At 44.8% G+C, this 20,066-nt stretch overlaps 2 protein-coding genes across 2 annotated transcripts in view; one reads left to right on the forward strand and one right to left on the reverse strand.

Annotated features, from left to right (window-relative positions):
- Positions 1-11,344, forward strand: part of LOC127577291 (BTB/POZ domain-containing protein kctd15) — a 47,259-nt gene extending 35,915 nt beyond the window's left edge. Inside the window, exon 6 of the mRNA XM_052028369.1 lies at positions 10,165-11,344. Within this exon, the coding sequence (XP_051884329.1) occupies positions 10,165-10,323 (159 nt within the window). The 3' untranslated portion in view covers positions 10,324-11,344. The remainder of the gene's footprint in view (positions 1-10,164) is intronic.
- A 5,540-nt stretch (positions 11,345-16,884) lies between these two features.
- LOC127577453 (transcription initiation factor TFIID subunit 4-like) overlaps positions 16,885-20,066 on the reverse strand; it is a 282,848-nt gene continuing 279,666 nt past the window's right edge. Inside the window, exon 15 of the mRNA XM_052028677.1 lies at positions 16,885-17,129. Within this exon, the coding sequence (XP_051884637.1) occupies positions 16,962-17,129 (168 nt within the window). The 3' untranslated portion in view covers positions 16,885-16,961. The remainder of the gene's footprint in view (positions 17,130-20,066) is intronic.

Here is a 20,066-nt window from a genome sequence, read left to right on the forward strand (position 1 = left end):
TTCTCAAGCTTGCATTGGATCTAGTTGTAACAATACAGGAGGCCACAGACTGATACGTCAGAATGGGAGTAGGATGGAGAGTTAAAGTGGCAGGTACCAGGAAGCTCAGTGTTGTCCCTACGGACTGAACGTAGATGTTACGCAAAGTGGTCACCCAACCTGCGTTTGGTTTCTCCGGTGTAGAGGATTCCAACCCAGTCTTTCACAGCCCTCTTCCATCTCCTGCTCAAAATCCACAAGCAGGATTACCCTGGCAGACCCATTGTTCCAGCCCGCTCTTACCCCACCAAACTTATTTCTTCCTACCTCGACTCTATCCTTTCTCCTTTAGTCCAGTCCATTCCCACATATCTGTGACACCTCCGATGCCCTCCGCCACTTTGGGTGGTAAATGGGATTTAGTGTAGATGGGTATTTGATAGTCAGCATGGACATTGGTGGTCCGAGGGCCTGGTGCTGTGCTGTACAGCTCTATGACTGATATGATTGTTGTTGCTGGGTTTAAATCCAAGAACTTCCTCCCTTCACAATGGGAATACCTTAACTAGAAGAACCGCAACCATTGTAGAGGTAGCTTATTACCACCTTCTCAAGGGCAATATGGAATGGGGAATAAACAAAATGAATAGAAATAATAACGGTGCTTAGGCTACAGGTTCAGAGCAACATGAACTAGTGTGTCAAAGGTAGAGATATGTACCCTAAAGACCAAAGGGTACCATCAAACACATGTGTTTGAGATTAAGGCATGTACACAATCGTCAAAGTACTGTACATGGTATGCATTTACTTTCTACGGGTTCAATTTTTCCTTTGTGGTCAGTGGTACCCACCATTAAGAATCATAGAGTTATATAGCACAGAAATAGGCCCTTTAGACTAACTCGTCCATGCCAACCAAGTTGCCTACCTGAGCCATTTCTTCGATATGGCTGTCCATTTGGAGATTTTCTCTGGCCATTTACCTTCCCTGAGACCTTTGCCCCGTCACTGGGAGTGTGCTAGCTCCAGTTATGACTTCATGATTTGCTCTGAGATGGGTGCTTTGTTTTCATGCGGTGCTTGATGTCATCCATTGGTGGATTTCTATTGATTCCATCTGTTCCGTCTTTGAACCATGCACCAAATGTTAAGCAGATGTCGGGCTGCTCTGAGAGGAAACGAGAGTTTGCCAAACTAAATACCACTTAATAGCGCCCTCCAGCTCTTTAGTGTACACAGATCCCTTGATGTGAATGTGTGTAATGTACACCTACCATTGTGTAAATCCAAAAAAGTTTAAATCAGGAGACTCTCCATTGCCAATTTACTGGTCGGTGAAGATGATTCCTTTAACATTCACCCTCTGAAGCAGTCCTTAATTTTCCTCCTGACCTTCTCTGCTCCAGCGAATACAGCCTTGCTATTAAGACGCTCTTTGAAAATTCTACCTCCCCATCTCTGATGCAAATTCTGTAAATTTTAACTGCACTTTCACATGGTTTCAGTGTCCCGTGTAAAACAGATTATCACCATATGATTAACAATACAAAGAAACACCTTGATTTTCTGATCAATCCCTTTGCCTATAAAATCCAAAAGCCCATTTTTGCACTTTCCCACAGCAATCTTTGTTTGAACATTTGCCTTTTCTTTTTAAAAAAAACAAGGGTGGAAGTTGGGAAAAGTTCCTGTGTTTGGTTTTAACATCTGTTAATGTCTTTGGGACTAGGACAGCTCTTTCATCGCTAGAGCCCTGGTCAGGCTGATGAGATGAAAAATTTCTTGTATGGACCCTGTAAGGATCCAGTGTGAAGTTACCTTGGGCAGTAACTATTTTTTTACTGGGATGGAATTACAACCAAATCAGCCTTTGATTTGATATTAACTAAAATTGAACCGGCAATTTCATTCCAGTGAGTTGATGGTGTGAGAATTATCAACATGTTGCACTGTTGCAATGAGGTTTATTGTCTAGCCAAGGCAATGATTAAACATGGGTAGCGTACAGGAACCTCTGTTCTGTATAAGGAATGAGGAACTGAAATAAATTACGAGGAGTAGAAAAAAAATGGGAGTGAATTAGAGAAAGAATGGAGAAAGGTTTCAGATGAATGAAGTACAGAGGGTTCCAGATGTTCTTTGGAGATTTGGACAGGTAAGGAGTAGAGGGATACAGGCCTAACGTAGGACTAGCATAGATAGGTATCACAGCATGGATGAGGTGGACTGTAAGGGCCCATTTCTGTGCGATATGATTCTGTGATTATCAGGCAGATGCAGCAAGTGGTTAAGAAGGCAAATGGCATGTAGGCCTTTATTGCAAGATGGTTGGAACCTACAAATAGTGAAGTTGTTGTGCCTTTATTTGAGAAGGGCAGCAGAGGTAAGGCAGGGAACTACAGGCCGGTGAGCCTTACATCAGTGGTGGGAAGCTATTGGAAAGGATTCTGAGGAGACCAGATTTATTTGCATTTGGAAAGGCAAGGGCTGATCAGGGCTTTGTGCATGGGAAATCATATCTCATGGATTTGATTGAGTTTCTTGAAGAGGTGACCAAGAGGATTGATGAGGGCAGGACAGTAGATATTGTTTATGTGGACTTTAGCAAGGCCTACGACAAGGTCCCGCATGGTAGACTAGGTTAGATCACATGGGATCCAGGGTAAGCTAGCCAACTGGATACAACATTTGCCTGGTGGTGGGAGACAGAGGGTTGTAGTTGTTCAGTTTGGAGGCCTGCGACTATTAGTGTGCTGCAGGGATCGGTGCTGGATCCTCTGTTGTATGTCATGTATATTAATGATTTGGATGAGAATGTACATAGAACAGTATAGCACAGGAACAGGCCATTCAGCCCACCATGATGCCAATTTAAACTAATCCCATCTGCCTGCACATGGTCTGCATCCTTCTATTTTCTGCCTATTCATGTTATTGTCTAAATGCTTCTTAAAGTTGCTATTGTATCTGCTTCGACCACTTCCCCAGCAGTGTTCCAGGCACCTACCACTTCATGTGTAAAAAAAAAACTTGCCTCATAAATCTCCCTTAAACTTACCCCCCTCACCTTAAAGCTATGCCCTCAAATATTCAACATTTCCACCCTGAAAAAAATACTTTGACTATCTACACTATCTGTGCCTCTCATAATTATATATACTCCTCTCAGGTTGCCCCACAGCCTCTGACGCTCCAATCGAAGTTTCTCCAACATCGCCTTATAGCTAATACTCTCTAATCCAGGCAATATCCTGGTGAAACTCTTCTGTACCATCTCCAAAGCCTCCATATCCTTCCTGCAATGTGATAGCATGATTAGTAAGTTTGCAGATGACACCAAAATTGGTGGTATGGTGGACTGTGTTATCTAAGGTCACAAGATATATCACAACTGACAAAATGGGCAGGGGAACGGCAGACGGCATTTAACTTCGACAAGTGCGAAGTGATGCATTTTAGGAAGTTAAACCAGGCCAGGACATACACAGTGAAAGACAGGGCCCTGGAGAATGTTGTAGAACAGAGACCTTGAAATTCAAGTACGTACAGGTAAGACAGGACAGTGAAGGTGTATGGCATGGTTGCCTTCATCGGCCGAGCCATTGAGTCCAAAGGTAGGGACATTATTTTACAACTGTACAAAATATTGTCTGCAGTTCTGGTCACCACGTTACGGGAAAGATGTGATTAAGCTAGAGAAGGTGCAGTAAAAATTCACAAGGATGTTGCCTGAATTGGAGGGCTTGAGTTATAAGGAGAAATAGGCTGAGTCTGGAGCAAAGGAGGCTGAGAGGTGACATGATGGAGATAAAACTATGAGATCCATAGATAGGGTAGATAGCCAGAGTCTTATTTCCCCTGGTAGAAGTGTCTAAACTGAAGGGAATAGGCTTAAGGTGAGAGGGAGGAGGTTTAAATGAATCTGAGGCGTAAAATTTTCACACAGAGTAGTTGATATCTGGAATGAGCTGCCAGAGGAGGTGGTGGAGGCAGGAACAGTAGCAACATTTAAGAGGCATTTGGACAGGTGCTGGAATAAGCAGGGCATAGAGGGATATGGAATTAATGCAGGCAAGTGGGATTAGTAAAAATAGACATCGTGGTCGGTATAGACGCAGTGGGCTGAAGGGCCTTTTTCTATGCTGTGCAACTCTATGACTTTATTTAATGAGGCCATATTTGGAGTACTGTGCACAGTTTTGGTTCCCTTATTTAGAAATTATTTACTGGCATCGGAGGCAGGTAACTGATTCCCAAGGTTCTGCAAACATTAGGCCATTCTAACACCTACACTTGTCCGATTCTTACGTGCCTTGTCCTCGTAACCCCAGGTCTTCCCTAACCATACTTAAATCAGGATGCGATTAAGCAAGACAAAGTGCAAAAAAAGACGCACGAGGATGTTGCTGGATTGGAGGGCATGAGTTACAAGGAGAAATTGGATAGGTTGGGACTCCTTTCCCTGAAGTGGAGGCAGCTGAGGGTTTTTTTTAATAAAACCGTAGACCGTATTTTTCCCAGGTTTAGGGATTCTAAAACTAGAGGGCATAGGTTTAACGTGAGGGGGGAAAGATTTAAATGCAGAAGGAACATAGTGTGGAAAAAATTGAGGTCTTTAGATGGTGAAGGGTGGGGCATGGGTGTTTAAACATTTTACTAGAATTATATAGGTCCTAGTGAACCACACCTAGAACATTGAGTATAGGTCTGGTCTCCTTGCCTATGGAAGGATACACAGGTCATCCCGGGTAACAAAGGGGTTTCGTTTTTACAGACATTAATAATTTTGTCCATAAGTCAGAAAATACTCAAAAATTACTTGATACGGTAACCATACCTCCACAGTATTGTAATGACTGGCATCAAAGGCACATAAGACCGATAAGAAGAATAATCACTAAAACTGGGGAGGGGGAGCTGGTTCTGCCATTCATAGGAACAAACGTATGTGTGTACATTGGATTTTTAATTTAATAACGTCGTAGGAGCTCCTTCATATGTAGGGAAGTCCATAACCCGGGGATGGCCTGTACTGGCAATAGAGGCAGTGCAACAAAGGTTCACCAGATGGACTCTTGCACTGTCAGGTTTGTCCTGTTAGTATAGATTAAGCAACCCATAGAGTGAATGAAAATAAAAAAAATACTGCAGGTCAGGCACCATGGGCAGGCACGGCAGTGTAGCGGTTAGCGTCATGCTTTACAGCACCAGTGACCCGGGTTCGATTCTGTCCACTTTCTGTAAGGAGCTTGTACGTTCTCCCCATGTCTGCGTGGGTTTCCTCCGGGTGCTCCGGTTTCCTCCCACATTCCAAAGATGTACGGGTTAGGAAGTTGTGGGCATGCTATGTTGGCTCTGGAAGCATGGCGACACTTGTAGGCTGTCCCCAGAACACTCTACGCAAGAGATGTATTTTACTGTGTGTTTCGATGTACATGTGACTAATAAAGATATCTTATCTGTGGAGACAGAAACGGTTAATGTTTCAGGCCTGAGACCATTTGTCAGAACTGTCCTTTAAGAAAAATGAGAGGTGATATAATTGCTACATAAATTTCCAGGGTAAATGCAGGGTGGGGTGTGCAAAACCCAGGGGCGTGCAGAACCCAGGGGTCACAGACTCAAAATCAGGAAATGGTTATTCAGGACAGAGATAGGAAGAAATGTCTTCACCCAGAAGGTGGTGATTTTTTGGAATTCTCTATGCAAGAGGGCTGTGGGGGTTTGGTCACTGAGTGTACTCCAGATAGAGAATGATAGACTTTACAAATCAAGGGGAATGGGGTTCCTGCATAATCAGCCATAGTTCAGCCATAATCTTAGTGGTGGAGTAGTAGGGGGCTGAGTGGCCTCCTGCTTCTATCTCTCGTTCTTATTTAGCCTCCAAATAAGTCTCTTCAGAAGAGCCTGGCTTCTGAAGAGGAGAATGTATGATCCTGCTGACTGCTGGCTCTCTGGTACATCCTCAACAGCACAGCAACCAAGAGTCAGGACTATTTTTTGTTGGTCATGATGATATTTGTCTTTATAACTTTATTCCAGGCCCTGCAATAATGCTGTCACATTCCTGGGCTGCAACCTAAGATCTAAATGCATAGCAGCATGCATCAGTATCCACTGACTTACACTGGTTCCCCTGCAGATCACGCACAGAAAGAGGCCACAGACCCATGGTGCTGGTGCCAACTCTTCAAGAGACTTGCCTGATTAGTCTCACTCCCTATGGTCCTTCAAGTATTTATCCAGTTCCCCTTTTAAAGTTCCAATTGACCCTGCTTTCACTGCTATTCAGGGCCAACGGTCAGCAGGATCATCCATTCTCCTCTTCAGCACTTTCCAGATCGCAATAGCTTGCTGCATTAAAAAGAATTCTTCTCCTCTGGTTCTTTTGCCGACCCCATTCAATCCATGTCCTCTGATCACTGACCTTTCTGCCACTGGAATCACTATGTCCTTATTCATTCATGAATGGTAGAACCCGAGGGAGTATTTAGGAACAGAGGAACCTTGGCGTACAATTCCTTAAAGGCAAAGCAGGTGGATAAGGTGGCGAAAAAGACGTATGGGACGCTGACCTTCGTTACCTGCGGCAGGGAGGTCCCGATGCAACTTAATGAAACTTTGATTAGGTCACAACTGCAGTACTGCGTGCAGATTTGGTTGCCACACTATCAGAGGATATGATTGTACTTGAGAAGATTCTTGAGAGGAAATTCATCAGGATGTTGCTTAGCTGGAACATCTCAGGTTTCAGGAGAGACTGGATAGGCTGGGTTTGTTTTCCCTAAGAGTAGTCTCGGTGGGGACACAAAATTATAAGGGGCATAGATAGGGAATGTAATAGGAAATCTTTCGCAATGGCAGAGGTGTCTGTAACCAGAGGGCACAGTTTTAGGTTAAAGGATAGGAGGTTTAGAACAGGTCTGAGGAAGAATTTTTTTGCTTCAGAGGGTGGTTGGAATCTGGAGGGGTGGCGGAGGCAGCGACTCTCACAACGTTTAAGGAGTATCTAGATGAGCATTTGAATTTACCAGCACTTGGTCTGCAGGCCATGGACTGAGCACTGTAAGTGGGATTGTCAGCATACACAGGGTGGGCCAAAAGGCCTGTTTCCATAACTCTGTAAGAACTGGAGTCCTTCACCAGGCACTAGGGAGATCACACCTGGAGTTTTGGTCCCCATGTTTAAGGAAGAATAATAATTACATTTGAGGCAGTGCAGAGAAGATTCACTAGGTTGATTCCTGGGATGAAAATGTTGATGTATGAAGAGAGGCAAAGCAGGTTAGGCCTGCACTCATCGGAGTTTAAAAGAATTTGAGGTGATCTTACTGATTCTGAGGGGTATCTAGAACGATGGGGTATAGTTTCAGAATAAGGGGTCACCCATTTCAGGAGATAAGAAGCAAATTCTTCTCAGAAGGTCATGAATCTTTGTAGTTCTCTAGATCGGAGAGCTGTGGAGGCAGAGGCACTTAAGATATTCCTAGTGGAGATTGACAAGAGATACGAGCTACAGGGATATGGAGGCAGTCTGGGAATGTGGTGTTGAGGCAAAGACTGCAACAGCTATGATCTTAATAAATGACAGAGGAAGCTGGAGGGGCTGATTGCCTAACTCCTGCTCCTGTTTTGGATGTAAAATCTCCTCTGCAACCTCTCCAGGGTCTTGATGTTTTATAAGTCACAGATCAATACAGCACGGACACAGGCCCTTCGGCCCAACCAGTCCATGCCGACCATGGTGCCCACCCAGCTAGTCCCAACTTCCTGCGTTCGGCCCATATCCCTCCAAGCCCCACCCCTCCATGTACCTATCCAAGTGCTTCTTAAATGATGCTGTTGTACCTGCCTCACCCACTTCCTCTGGCAGCTCGTTCCATACACTCACCACCCTCTACGTGAAAAAGTTGCCCCTCAGGTTCCTCTTAAATCTTTCCCCCCTCACCCTAAATCTATACCCCCTAGTTTTGGACTCCCCTACCTCGGCGAAAAGACTGCTACCATCCTCCTTATCTATGCCCCTTATGATTTAATAAACTTTTGTAAGATCACCTCTCATTCTCCTACACTCCAAGGAATAAAGTCCCAGCCTGGCCAACCTCTCCCTGTAACTCAGGCCCTCGAGTCCTGGCAACATCCTCGTAAATCTTCTCTGCACTCTTTCCAGTTTAACCACGTCTTTCCTATAACAGGGCGACCAAACTGTACACAGTGCTCCAAGTACAGCCTCACCAACGACATATACCACTGCAATATAATGTTCTAACTCCTATACTCAGTGCCCTGACTAATGAAGGCCAGCGTGCTAAATGTCTTTGTCACCATCCTGTCTATCTGTGACGCTGTTTTCAATGAACTATGCACTTGTACTCCTAGGTTCCTCTGTTCCATTACACTTCCTAGTCCCTTACCACGCATAGTATAAGTGCAATGCTGGTTTGACTTTCCAAAATGCATCATCTACCATTTTGGTTACCTCCAATAAACTCTAAAATGTTTGTCAAGCATGACTTTCCACACACAAAACCATGCTGATTCCTCCTGATCAGACTCTGTTCATCTAAATGCTGGTAGATCCTGTCCCTCAGAATTCCCTCCAGTAACTTCCCCATTACTGATGTCAGGCTGATGGGCCTGTAGTCCCCTGGATTGTCCTTGCTGCCTTTCTTGAACAACAGAATGACATTAGCCACCTTCCAGTCTTCGGGGACTTCACCAGTGCCTAAAGATGAAGCAAAAATCTCCGCAAGGGTCTCCACAACTTCTCCAGCCTCCCGCAAGGTCCTAGGATGCACTCGGTCAGGCCCTGGGGATTTATCCACCTTAATGTGCTGTAATGCTGCAAATACCTCCTCCTTGGTAATACAAATGTTCTCCAAAACATCACCACTAGTTTCCCTTATCCCTTGAGCAACCATGATTTTCTCCTCAGTAAACAGAGGAGAAGTATTGGTTAAAAATCTCCCCCATCTCCTGTGGCTCAAGACATAGGCGGCCCTGCTGATCTCTAAGGGGACCTACTCTCTCCCTGACCTCCCTCTTACCCTTTATATAGCTATAGAACCTCTTGGGATTTTCCTTAACCTTACCTGCCAGATCCACCTTATACCCTCTCTTTGCCCTCCTGATTTCCCTCAAGAGTATTCTTAATCTTTTTATAGTCATCAAGGGATTTAGTCATCCCCCAACCTCCTAAACCCAATGCTTACTTCCTTTTTCTTGACTAGAGCCTCAATATCTCTTGTCAGCCAAGGTTCCCTAAACTTGCCAGGTTTACCCTTCACCCTAACGGTAACATGTTGATATCACATGCTTAAAAGCCTCCCACTTGCCGTTTGTTCCTTTCCCTTCAGGCTCACCCAATTGACCCCTGCTGGATCCTGCCTAATTCCCCCAAAGTTATCTCTGCTCCAGTTTATGACCCTAATCTGTGGACCTCTCCTATCCTTTCCCACTTCAGTTACCTGTTGTATCTCGTTCCCTATCAAAAAGGCAACACCCCCCTCCTCGCTTACCTGCAACTCTGTCACGCCTGTAGCATCTGTATCCTGGAACATCGAGCTGCCAGTCCTGCCCTTCTCTTAGCCATGTTTCCGTTATGGCTATAGCATCCCAGTCCTCAGAGCCAATCCACACTTTGAGTTTGTCCACCTTACCTGTTAAACCTCGTGCATTGAAATAATAAACTGGGTGTTTCTTTCCCTGCCTTTACAGTGCCCCTGGCCATCCTGAGTACTAAACTTGGTCTCACTGGCAACTGCTTTATCCCATGACTTGCTCCTGCACAGAGTCTCACCCCACTGCCAATCTAGTTTAAACTCTTCCTACATAGATGAAGATATTCAAAATTAAGAGGGGTGTTGATGGAATAAGTTGGGAGAACCTTGCTTTAACCAGCAGAGGTTCAGCAACAGTTAAAAGATGATTAGCAAAAGGGGGAGAAGAGGAAAACTTTCTTAAGCAGCAAATTATGATTTGAAATGCACTGACTGGACCAGTGTTGACACATTCTACTGAAACTAAAAAGGGTTAAATAATTGAAGGCCAGCACGAATGAGCATAGGAGGCAGACTGAAAGACATTGTTTTCAAAGGCACACGAGGTGGATTGGCTTCCTTTGGTGCTTTGCAGTTCTAGGAAGGTGCTCGCTGACAGATTCACTTGTTGCACCCCCTACAGGTACTGGAACGGTTGTTGCACAAGGGATTTCGTGTGGTGGCGTCCTGCGGTGGTGGTGTGGATTCTTCACAGTTCAGTGAATATGTGCTGTATCGTCAGGACAAGCAGTTACAGCTCACACCAACAACATTCAGAATAAAACAGGAGCCCCTGGATTAGTGTGAGCACTGACCCCCAGCCCGGCCTTCCAGGCTTTTTTATGTTTTGTTTCTAACAACCCCCACCCACCCCCAACAGTCTACCTGTTTCGTTTTAGTTGCTGGACTCGAGAGCAGGCATCTGTCAAAGAGGAAGATCTCTTGATGATGATATTTATCGATGGATTGGATCAGCTGCACTCCCGCCCACCATGCATGTATGGACATCTGATGCCACCAGTCATCGTTCCAGGATGGCATGAGCCAGGAGCAGAAGCAGACGAGAAGGGGCATTGGTTATAACCATGGAAGGAATCCAACCTTAGGCCAATGAGAGGATCACACTGCGATGATCCAGAACTTCTGTAACTTGTAAAGTATTCTTCTGTCCCGTCCTATTCTCCAGCCAAGCACTGCTGCTCCAATCCCAACAGGGCACAGACCATCTCACCAACAGTGGGCACAGACCATTTCACTATCTCCCCAACACTGGGCACAGACATCTCCCCAACACTGGGCACAAAGCATCTCACCAGCACTGGGCACAGAGCATCTGTTCAACACTGGGCACGGATATCTCACCCATGCTGGGCACAGACCATCTCTGGGCACAGAGCATCTCGCCAACACAGGGCGTCGATGTAAACAGTCTAAACTCAGAGTGTTGACACAACGTAGTCTACTTACAGACACTCTGTGCTGGGACAACTGGTCCCCACTACACACAGTCAGTGCTGGGACCATCAGTCCCTGTTATACAAACCTTGTCCTACTTTAAAGATGATTTCTTGGGACTCTCCACTATGCCTGACAATGTGATTTTAGTGAGCACCCCACTGGTCAGAGGTTTTTATTATAGAGACCCACCCAATGTTTCATTCTTCCCATCATAGACCTCCCGTATGGAATCTCCTGTCCCCTCTTCACTTCCTCACCTTGACCATCCTTCATCTCACTCGTCCGAGGCTGGTCCCAGACCCATGAGACTAAAGCAGCTAAAATTAAAGTACAATTCATTACTTGCTGAAAAGAAAGCAGTTGATTTTTTTTATTATAAATAAACGAAGATGTTTAACTGTAACTTGTCTATGCTTTTTTTGTACTCATGATTTCCAAGTGTCTAATCAATGGGGCTTGTGATTGAGTGTTTATTCTGTAGTGTGCCACGAAGAGCAGGGAGTTCTCCTCATGTTCGGGACAACATGTATCTGCATCAAATATCACTAAAACATTATTCACTTGTTATTACTCTGGTATTTGTAGGCACTTGCTGTGCGCAATTCGATTGCTGTTTTCTACATTATAACAGTGACTACACATGGAAGATGTTGTCACTGTCTAGAGAGCTCTTTAGGATAACATGAAAGACACTGTAGAAATGTGGGCTGTTCATTCTGTCCTTTACACGTTAATCTATAGAAGACCAGCTTCCACCAGGAAAGATGAAAAGCCAACTGTAATTAAGATCGCTCTTCCCTCCATCACTGAAATTCTCAAGCATTTCCAATCTTTCAGTATTCTCGGATATATCCAGTCTGGCTCGGGAACTGTGGGGTTTGCCTTGTTCCAATTTCTGCATAACAGGTTCTTAGCAAATAGTTTCATGTGCTTTGTATTAGTTCATCCATTCAGTAGAACTACAGTATGTTTATTGTCGACTGTGAAAACTAATGTGTGGAACTAATTTAGTCCATTTACCATAACCTGATCACCTAGAACATTTTAGCCAATTTCTCCTTTATGGACCCATTTGTGCTTTGACATTCCTTCCATTATCATCACCGTAAAATTATTTTGCTGTACCTGTATTTCCCATTAACTTTAGCTCCTTACTTGGAGGACTTAAAATCTTTTCTTTTAATGAATTGTAAAGCATTGTGCTCATTTTTAATTCAAAACAGAAAAATATTCCAGTAATACTCAACAAGTTACTTAGCATCTGTATGGGGAGAAACAGCTTATGTTTCAGATTGATCATTGATCTACTGAACAATCCAACTCTGTCCACGTCAGCATCTTATCCCCAATCACACATGCTTCACTTCCACACGTTAAATCTCTTATGTGGAACCTTGTCAAAAGCCTTCTGAATGTCCAAATATACCACATCCACTGGTTCGCCCTCATCTGCTCACTACATCTTAAAAAAGCTCCGGTACATTTGTCAAGCGTACACAAAGCCATGTTAACTTTCAGCTATCCTGTCACTCAATTCCAAGTGTCTGCGATTGCAACTGTAGTAATGGACTCTGACAATTTCCCCACCACTGACGCTTTTGTCCACTCAGCACCTCAGACGTGCCAACCCACTCAATAATATCACGGCTGACCTACCATTGGGCTACTTACCTCTAAATCGTTACAATTACCATCTCTGCCCCCTCGAACCTCATCTCAGGATTTGGACAATGAAAGGTCAGTGACATATTTCCAACTCAGGATGGTGAGGGGAACCTGCAGGTGGTGGTGTTCCCCTGCTGCCTTTGTCCCTCTTGGCTGGTGAGGATGAGGGTCTGGAAGTGTGTTGAAGTACTCTGGATGAGAAATTACAGGACATTTTGTAAATGGTACCAACTGCAGTCACTATGATGGAGCGAGTGAATGTTTAAGATGGTGGATGGAGTACTAATCAAATCAACTACTTTGAGCTGGATGAGTTTCTTGAAGATTGGAGCTCATCAGGTGAGTGGTGAAAATTCCATCATGTCCCTGTCTTCTGCCTTGCAGATGGTGGAAGGGCTTTGGAGTGTCAGGAGGTGAGTCACCCCCCCACGGGATACCCGGCCTCTGACCTGCTCTTTCAGCCATGGTATTTATGTGTTTGGTTCAGTTAAGTGCTTGACTCCCAGGATGTTGATGATGGCTACTTGGCGACGGTGATGTCATTGAATGACAGGCAGATGGTTGGAGATGTTGTTGCAGATGGACACTACCTGGCACTTTTGTTGTACATTTGTAACTTGCCACCTATCAGTCCATTCCCACTTCTGATGTTTGTGTGGACCAAGGCTATAGTCAGGATGTAGTCATGGTCCTGGGCATTGGTGAGGAGGTCATCAGTGAGGAAGTGCTGCTTAATAACACCTTTCATCACTTTGCAACTCATTGAGTGTAGACTTATTGAATGGAACGTAGTCAGACTGGATCTATGTACAAGTCTTACCCGGGCAATTTTCTCCATTGCTAGGCAGATGCCAGTATTGTAACTGTACTGAAACAGCTTGGCTGAAAGCACAGCTAGTTTTGGGTGCAGGGCTTCGGGATGGGGATATTGCTTGGTCCCAGAGACTGTTGCATTCAATGTCCGGAATTTTTACATTCATTCACTTTATATTATCTTTCAGGTATTTGTAGCTTCTTACACTCACATGAATTTTACCTTTGAATCAATAAAAAGGACAGAAATGATCATTTTTATCCAAACAAAATCCTCATTAAGGATGACAATAGTTGAGATTAAACTGTTCTCAAATTACTTAGCAGCTTTTAATGATTAAGTAAACAGATTTACCGCAAATATCCCAAAATAAACAAACCCACCTCAAATAGCCCAAGATGTCAGCTCAAATTTTTAACATCCATGGGGATGTTTCCCCTGGCTGAAGTGTCTCGAACAAGGGGGGTCGCAGTCTCAGAATAAGTGGTGGGCCATTCAGAACTGAGATGAGAAGAAATGTCTTCATCCATAGAGTGGTGAACCTTTGGAATTCTCTGCTCTGGGGGGATGTGGAGGCTCAGTGACTCAGTACATTCATTAGAGACATCAGTAGTTGTTTGGATATTAAGAGAACCAGGGATGCGGAGTTAGTGCAGGAAAATGGAGCTCAGGTAAAAGATCAGCTGTGATCGTACTGTTGGCAAAACAGGTGCGATGGACTGAATGTCAGAATCAGCTCTGGGCAAAATGTTTTGACTCGGTCACCACTCTTGCCTGAGTGAGGTTAGTGGTTTGCATCACAATCTACACACTCCAGTCCATAATATTCCACAGCACAGCCCATCATCTCTGATTGCTCATAGTCTACAACAGCCCATAGTTTATGACTGCTCATTGTCTACCACGTTCTATGACAGTCTGTAGTCTATGACTGCTCATTGAACCAGGGCTAGAATTCTCCTTGTGTCATGGCAAATAGTTATCCTTCGACTAAAACCAATGGAATGGGCCACTACTATTGACTTATGTCTGTGGAACCTTAATGTGCACAAATCAATTGCTGCATTTCCCTACATTAATGCGATGACCACACTTCAATATTGGCTTATGGAAGATCCAGGTCAAAGTATAAGTCCTTCTTTAAGTTACCTTCTCCCTTGGCTGCTATCTTGTGCCTTACAACTCAAAGTACTGACTTTACACACGGCAGTGATGAGAACATCTGGAGACTCTTGCCCTGGGTCCGAGATGTTTGCGCTGAACAATATCAGGTTGTGGCTGCAAAGGACCCAATGTAAATCTGCAGTGAAATGCTCCTGCTGAGGATAGAGATGGTTAGGAAGGGAACTGGTTCAAAGATGGATGTGTGATCGGAAGTGAGGTTGAGGCTCTGTGATCACACCCTCCAGCCTGCCGCTGGTATTGCAGGCCATTTGGTCCATCACACCCATCATCTCTCTGGTCCAATGATCCTGCTAAGCTACTCTTCACACGTAACTCAGGAAGGGGTGGAATTTTTATTTTAAGCATTCTTTTACAGTGAACAAGGTAAAGCCACATGAAATGTTTAATAAACAGGTGTTTTATTTCTTTACAAAATAAGTACAAAGTTTGAGAATATATCTCTGCACGTGTGGTCGAGGGTAATTGTATATACAATACCAAAAACTAACAGCATTGTAGTAAACATGTCTTTGTAAACACTATGTACAAATTATCATCCTTCTAAAACCAGTTCCAACATGATTGTTGTCCTTGCTCGTTTAATACCTTAAATAAAATATTGACTAGACTGTAGGAGAAGTGCAAATATACCTGCTTGTTCTTTAAGAACCATAAAAAAAAATTAAAACTATTCTTAAGCTGAGAAATTGCCTGATTTGTCCTACACACACACACACACACACACACACACACACACACACACACACACACACACACACACACACACACACTTGAAGTGCAGAGCTCAAGACTGCAGATTTCACAAAAGTCACCAGGTCCTTTCTCAATGTGGAATAACACCAGGGAAAGGGGGATAATCCCATGGAGGGGGGGGGTATAATGATGGGGAAAGGGGAGCAATGCTGGGAAAGGTTAAATAATGACAAGGTAAAGACTGCTGCAGAAATGTGGAGTTATGCAAGGGAGAAAGGATAGTTTATACAGGTGGTAAGTGGGTAATGGATGAACTGCAATGAGTGAGGAAACTGATAAGCAATTGCAGGAACACTCAGGTGACCTGGGGAAATGCAGCTCCCTCTTCAATCCTCTCCCTGAGGACAGCAGGGAGGCTTTTCCCGATTCTATGCCCAGCTGGAGAAGTCTCTTACAGCCCATGGATCCCAGTGTTGGAAGTGGGTGCAGGTGCACCCTCTTGCTGGGAGATGTTTTCCTCGAAGGTGCTGCAGTGTTCTCAGGCACTTCATCCATGGGGGACACAGAGAGTGTCCACATTCACCCCCAGTCCAGAGACAAGAGCAGGGACAGAGACAGAGGTTAATTGCAGGACCCTGAAAGGTCATCAGTCTGAGAATCAGTGCCCACACAGGCAGTTGTGTGAACTTCACCTTTACCAATGCCTCACAGTTTCATTGCCTGTGCTTCAGGTTTAAATATGACAGCAACACATTAGAGAGAGTGAGGTTACTGGATGCCCAGGTACCTGACTGTTCCTTCCACCTCCCAATTTAAGCAAAACTTTTAAAACATGTTGAACAATGCAATTCTCCACCACCCAACACAAAGGGAACAGACACTGGTGATCAAGGAGTTGGCCATTCCCAAGCGACATGTCATCACAGCTGAAACGTCTCATCAGCATCACCATGTTCCCGACACATAACATAGAGGTTTAGTTATATAAAAAAATTAAATAAAGTTGTAAACCAGAAAAAGTATAAATTTCCCTTCAATGTATGATTCTCAATACTGCTAAAGGCTTTTGAACTTGGGAGCAGTTTACCTGAATTTAACTCCTGCAGTGGGTAACAACGTAAAACTACCGATTGAAAATCAGTCCAAGATCGGAAGGTGAACCAGCTGTGGCTCCCACTACAAGAAAACGTTGGTAGCAGCGAGAAAAAGAATAAAATTAGAATGTAAAACTACTCCAAACACAGTCTTGGGTAACCGACAGAGTGAAGGTTGGAGAACGACTGCTGGGGACCCTGTCTGTTCCCCAGACCTGCACTCAGGTGTTCCTGTCCTGTGCTTCAGATGCTTCCAGACCTGTTCCGCGGTATCTGCAGGTTTACCCAGTCGCTCTTTCTTAATTTCTAACAAATCGACAAAAACAGATGGGCAGTGCTGGAGAATTTAAATAATGGCTGCAGGCCAGATAGAAGTACCTAAAGGTTATTGGAAGATGAGGTCTGAGGCAGCCATGAACAAATTTGGATACCAAATGATTTGTTTGAGGAAAAGGCAAAAGGAGAAAGTCAGTGACTACTGTTCACCTGGAGATGGGAAGCAGTGCAGTGGCACCTTCTGCTCGCTGCCCTCTACTTCAGCAGTGCCCGGTACAGAGTCAGCGAGTGCCTGCCATCCCGCTCCTGTTCCATGTAGAAGATGAAGTCCCTGAGGTTTACCCGAGTTACTTTCTGCCGTGCGTACTGTCTAGACGAGGTTGGCGTGAATCCTGTCTGGGCACCTGACGTCAGACACGCTCCCTGTGAAGAGTAGAAACTAGGTCACCACCCAAATGAAAGGCAAGCCACATCATACTGAATCACAACAAAAATCTATCTCCATAACCTTGGCAATGACTACAAAGGGAGCTGAGAGCTCTGTTGTACCACCCAAGGACCCACTCACAATGGCTCAGCTTCTGGTGTTGGCCAATCTCACAATAGCTCCTGGAATCCTACATGACATCACTCACATCGCACTGCACCTCCCAGACAGGTATACTCAAAGTCAAAGTCAAAGTTCAGTTTATTGTCATCTGCACAAGTCCATGTGTGCACAGGTGCAATGAAAAACTTACCTGTAGCAGCATCACAGGCACACAGCATCATTAAACAAACATAAATAAAACACAATTTTTACAAGAAAGTACAGTTAGGACAAAAAAAGCAGTTTTAATGCAAGGTGATCAAAGTGTTGCTAAAATGCAGTGATTAGGGTTGTGCGATTGGTTCAAGAACCGAATGGTTGAAGGGAAGTAGCTGTTCCTGAACCTGGTGGTGTGGGACTTCAGGTTTCTGTACCTCCTGCCCGATGGGAGCTGCGAGAAGATGGCACGGCCCGGATGGTGGGGATCTTTGATGATGGATGTTGCTGTCCTGAGACAGCGCCTCCTGTAGATACTACCGAAGGTGGGATATTAACAGAGAAGATGTCATAATAGAATCCGTTTTATGTTCAGGCCCTAATTTAGAAGTTAATAGACAGTTTATTGTTAGAATTTTCTAAATGTGATATCTTTAGAACACTGCTGGTCGGTTCAAATTGACACACCTGGTTTGCAGGGTGAGATAAATGTTGACATTTAAAACCATTGGGGCTCAGCTTCGAACAGACACAAATAGCTGGTCAAGGATAACCTGTACCAGGAGGACTTAGATCTGGGATCCACTGTCCACACGATGAACTGAGGTGAATGACTGTAAAGTCTGAGGCGAAGGGATGAAATGGTCACCTATGTGGGGAGTGAAGTGGGACCCTTCACAGACATTCTGGGATGTCTAACTGCAATATGAGGCATTCACATGATCCACAACCAGATCGGCGTGTTGTTTGCAACTCCCATTCACTCCAAACAGATCAAGAAGCGGAGACTCTGTTGGGACCTTCACCGGCTGGTGCAGACACCACAGCTCCAAGCTTGTTTCTCTCAGTTTAATATTATCAACTGATCTGTCAAATTCAAACCTAACCAGAGAATCAATGGTGGTTTGGTGATATATTACTGCATGATTAATCCATTAGTCAGGACTACAATCAGGAGACAGGAGCTTAATCCCTCTGAGGGGAATTTAAATTTGTTAAATTAAAAGATCTGGAATAAAAAGATTGATGTGGCACTGGTGATGGGATAGTTATAAAAGTTCATCGAACTGGTGACACCAGACATCACTAATGTCTCAGGGGCCCACAACATACAGAAACACAGTTGTACTAAACCACAGAAGTAATAAAAATGAATCAGAACACCTGACCTCAACTAGAGCATTGGATTTAGAAACACCCATCCACCCTGGAATGTCATCTTCATGCCCAGATTGGAGGCCCTCTCCCCACAGGCTGATCAGGGACCTTTGTTTTGGTGAATGGTCTTCAGCTTGAAATGTTTACCCTGTTTCTCTCTCCACAGACGCTGCCTGTTCTTCTGAGTGTTTCCAGCATTTTCTGTTTTTATTTTTAATCAAGGAACTCTTTGCCATATGCAAACCAAAAGAATCCAGCATATACAACATCCTCAGCAATGACCCCAGACCTTGTGAAGACACATATTGAAGGCTACTGCCCTCCCTCAGCTGGCGAATCATCTGTCCTGCACCCGTCCATGGGAGTAGTGGTAGCATGGAACCAAGACAGAATCTGCTGCCAACACTCAACATCTGTGGAAGGAGAAACAGTCAATGTTTTGGCTCTGTGACCCTTGATCAGAACAGTCGGTTTGACCGCTGCACAGCTCTTGGACAGAGAATGTCACGTCTTAACACGGAGGACACCCACCGTCTCTGGCACTACCATCCTACTGAAAGCTGCCCCATTCCCGATGATGGGAGGTGGGTGGAGGGCAGTGTGTAATGCGGAAGACAGGGGTGAACGAGTTGCAACTGCACTCATGCCGCAGCACTGAGTACTTGAGCCACTTTAGGTTCTGCCTGAAATCCCTGGTGTCAGAGAGGATGCGGTTTTCACTTCACTCAGTTCTCTCCAGGTGATATCATGCAATGCCAGACATTGGGAACAGCAAGGGCTGAGAGATCAGACAACAGCAGGACAGAGGATTTAAACTCCAGACGAGCTGTACCACTCCAGTACAGTTACAACACTGGCATCTACCCGACAAACTGCCCGTGCTTCACTAACATCAGGTTAATTACTGCCTAATGAGCCAGTCCTCGAGCATCAGTAGGGTGAAGGAAGATGTCACAGACAACACAGCACAGATCCAGGCCCTTCGGCCCAACCAGTCCACGCACACCCAACTCATCCCAATTTCCAGCGTTCGGCTCCACGTACCTATCCAAGCTGTCCTTGGCAGTGATACCAAGCTCATCTACTCACTCAGCTCCTGACCTTCCCACAGCCCTGGTCCCAACAAGGACCACACAGCTGAAATCCAGAGTGCGGTGGGTCACCCCCCCTTAATATCCAGGCAGCATTTAGCCGAGTCTGGCATCACAGAGCACTGGTAGAAGCGAGATCACTGGACTCAGGGGGAGCACACCACCGGCTGGCATCACATGTATACAACAAGAAGTGTTTTAGTTGGCAATCATGCCCGGACCAGTACTGGCCTGTTTATTACAACAAAACTACTCATTGAGTGCAGCCCACTGTGCACGAGGTCATGATGACAGCCGATAAAGGAAATCTTTTTCCCATTATTGAGCGATCCAATACCAGGGGGCATGCATTTAAGGTGAGAAGCG

The sequence above is a fragment of the Pristis pectinata genome, chromosome 13 (assembly GCF_009764475.1).
Source record: "Pristis pectinata isolate sPriPec2 chromosome 13, sPriPec2.1.pri, whole genome shotgun sequence".
NCBI classification, from domain to species: domain Eukaryota; kingdom Metazoa; phylum Chordata; class Chondrichthyes; order Rhinopristiformes; family Pristidae; genus Pristis; species Pristis pectinata.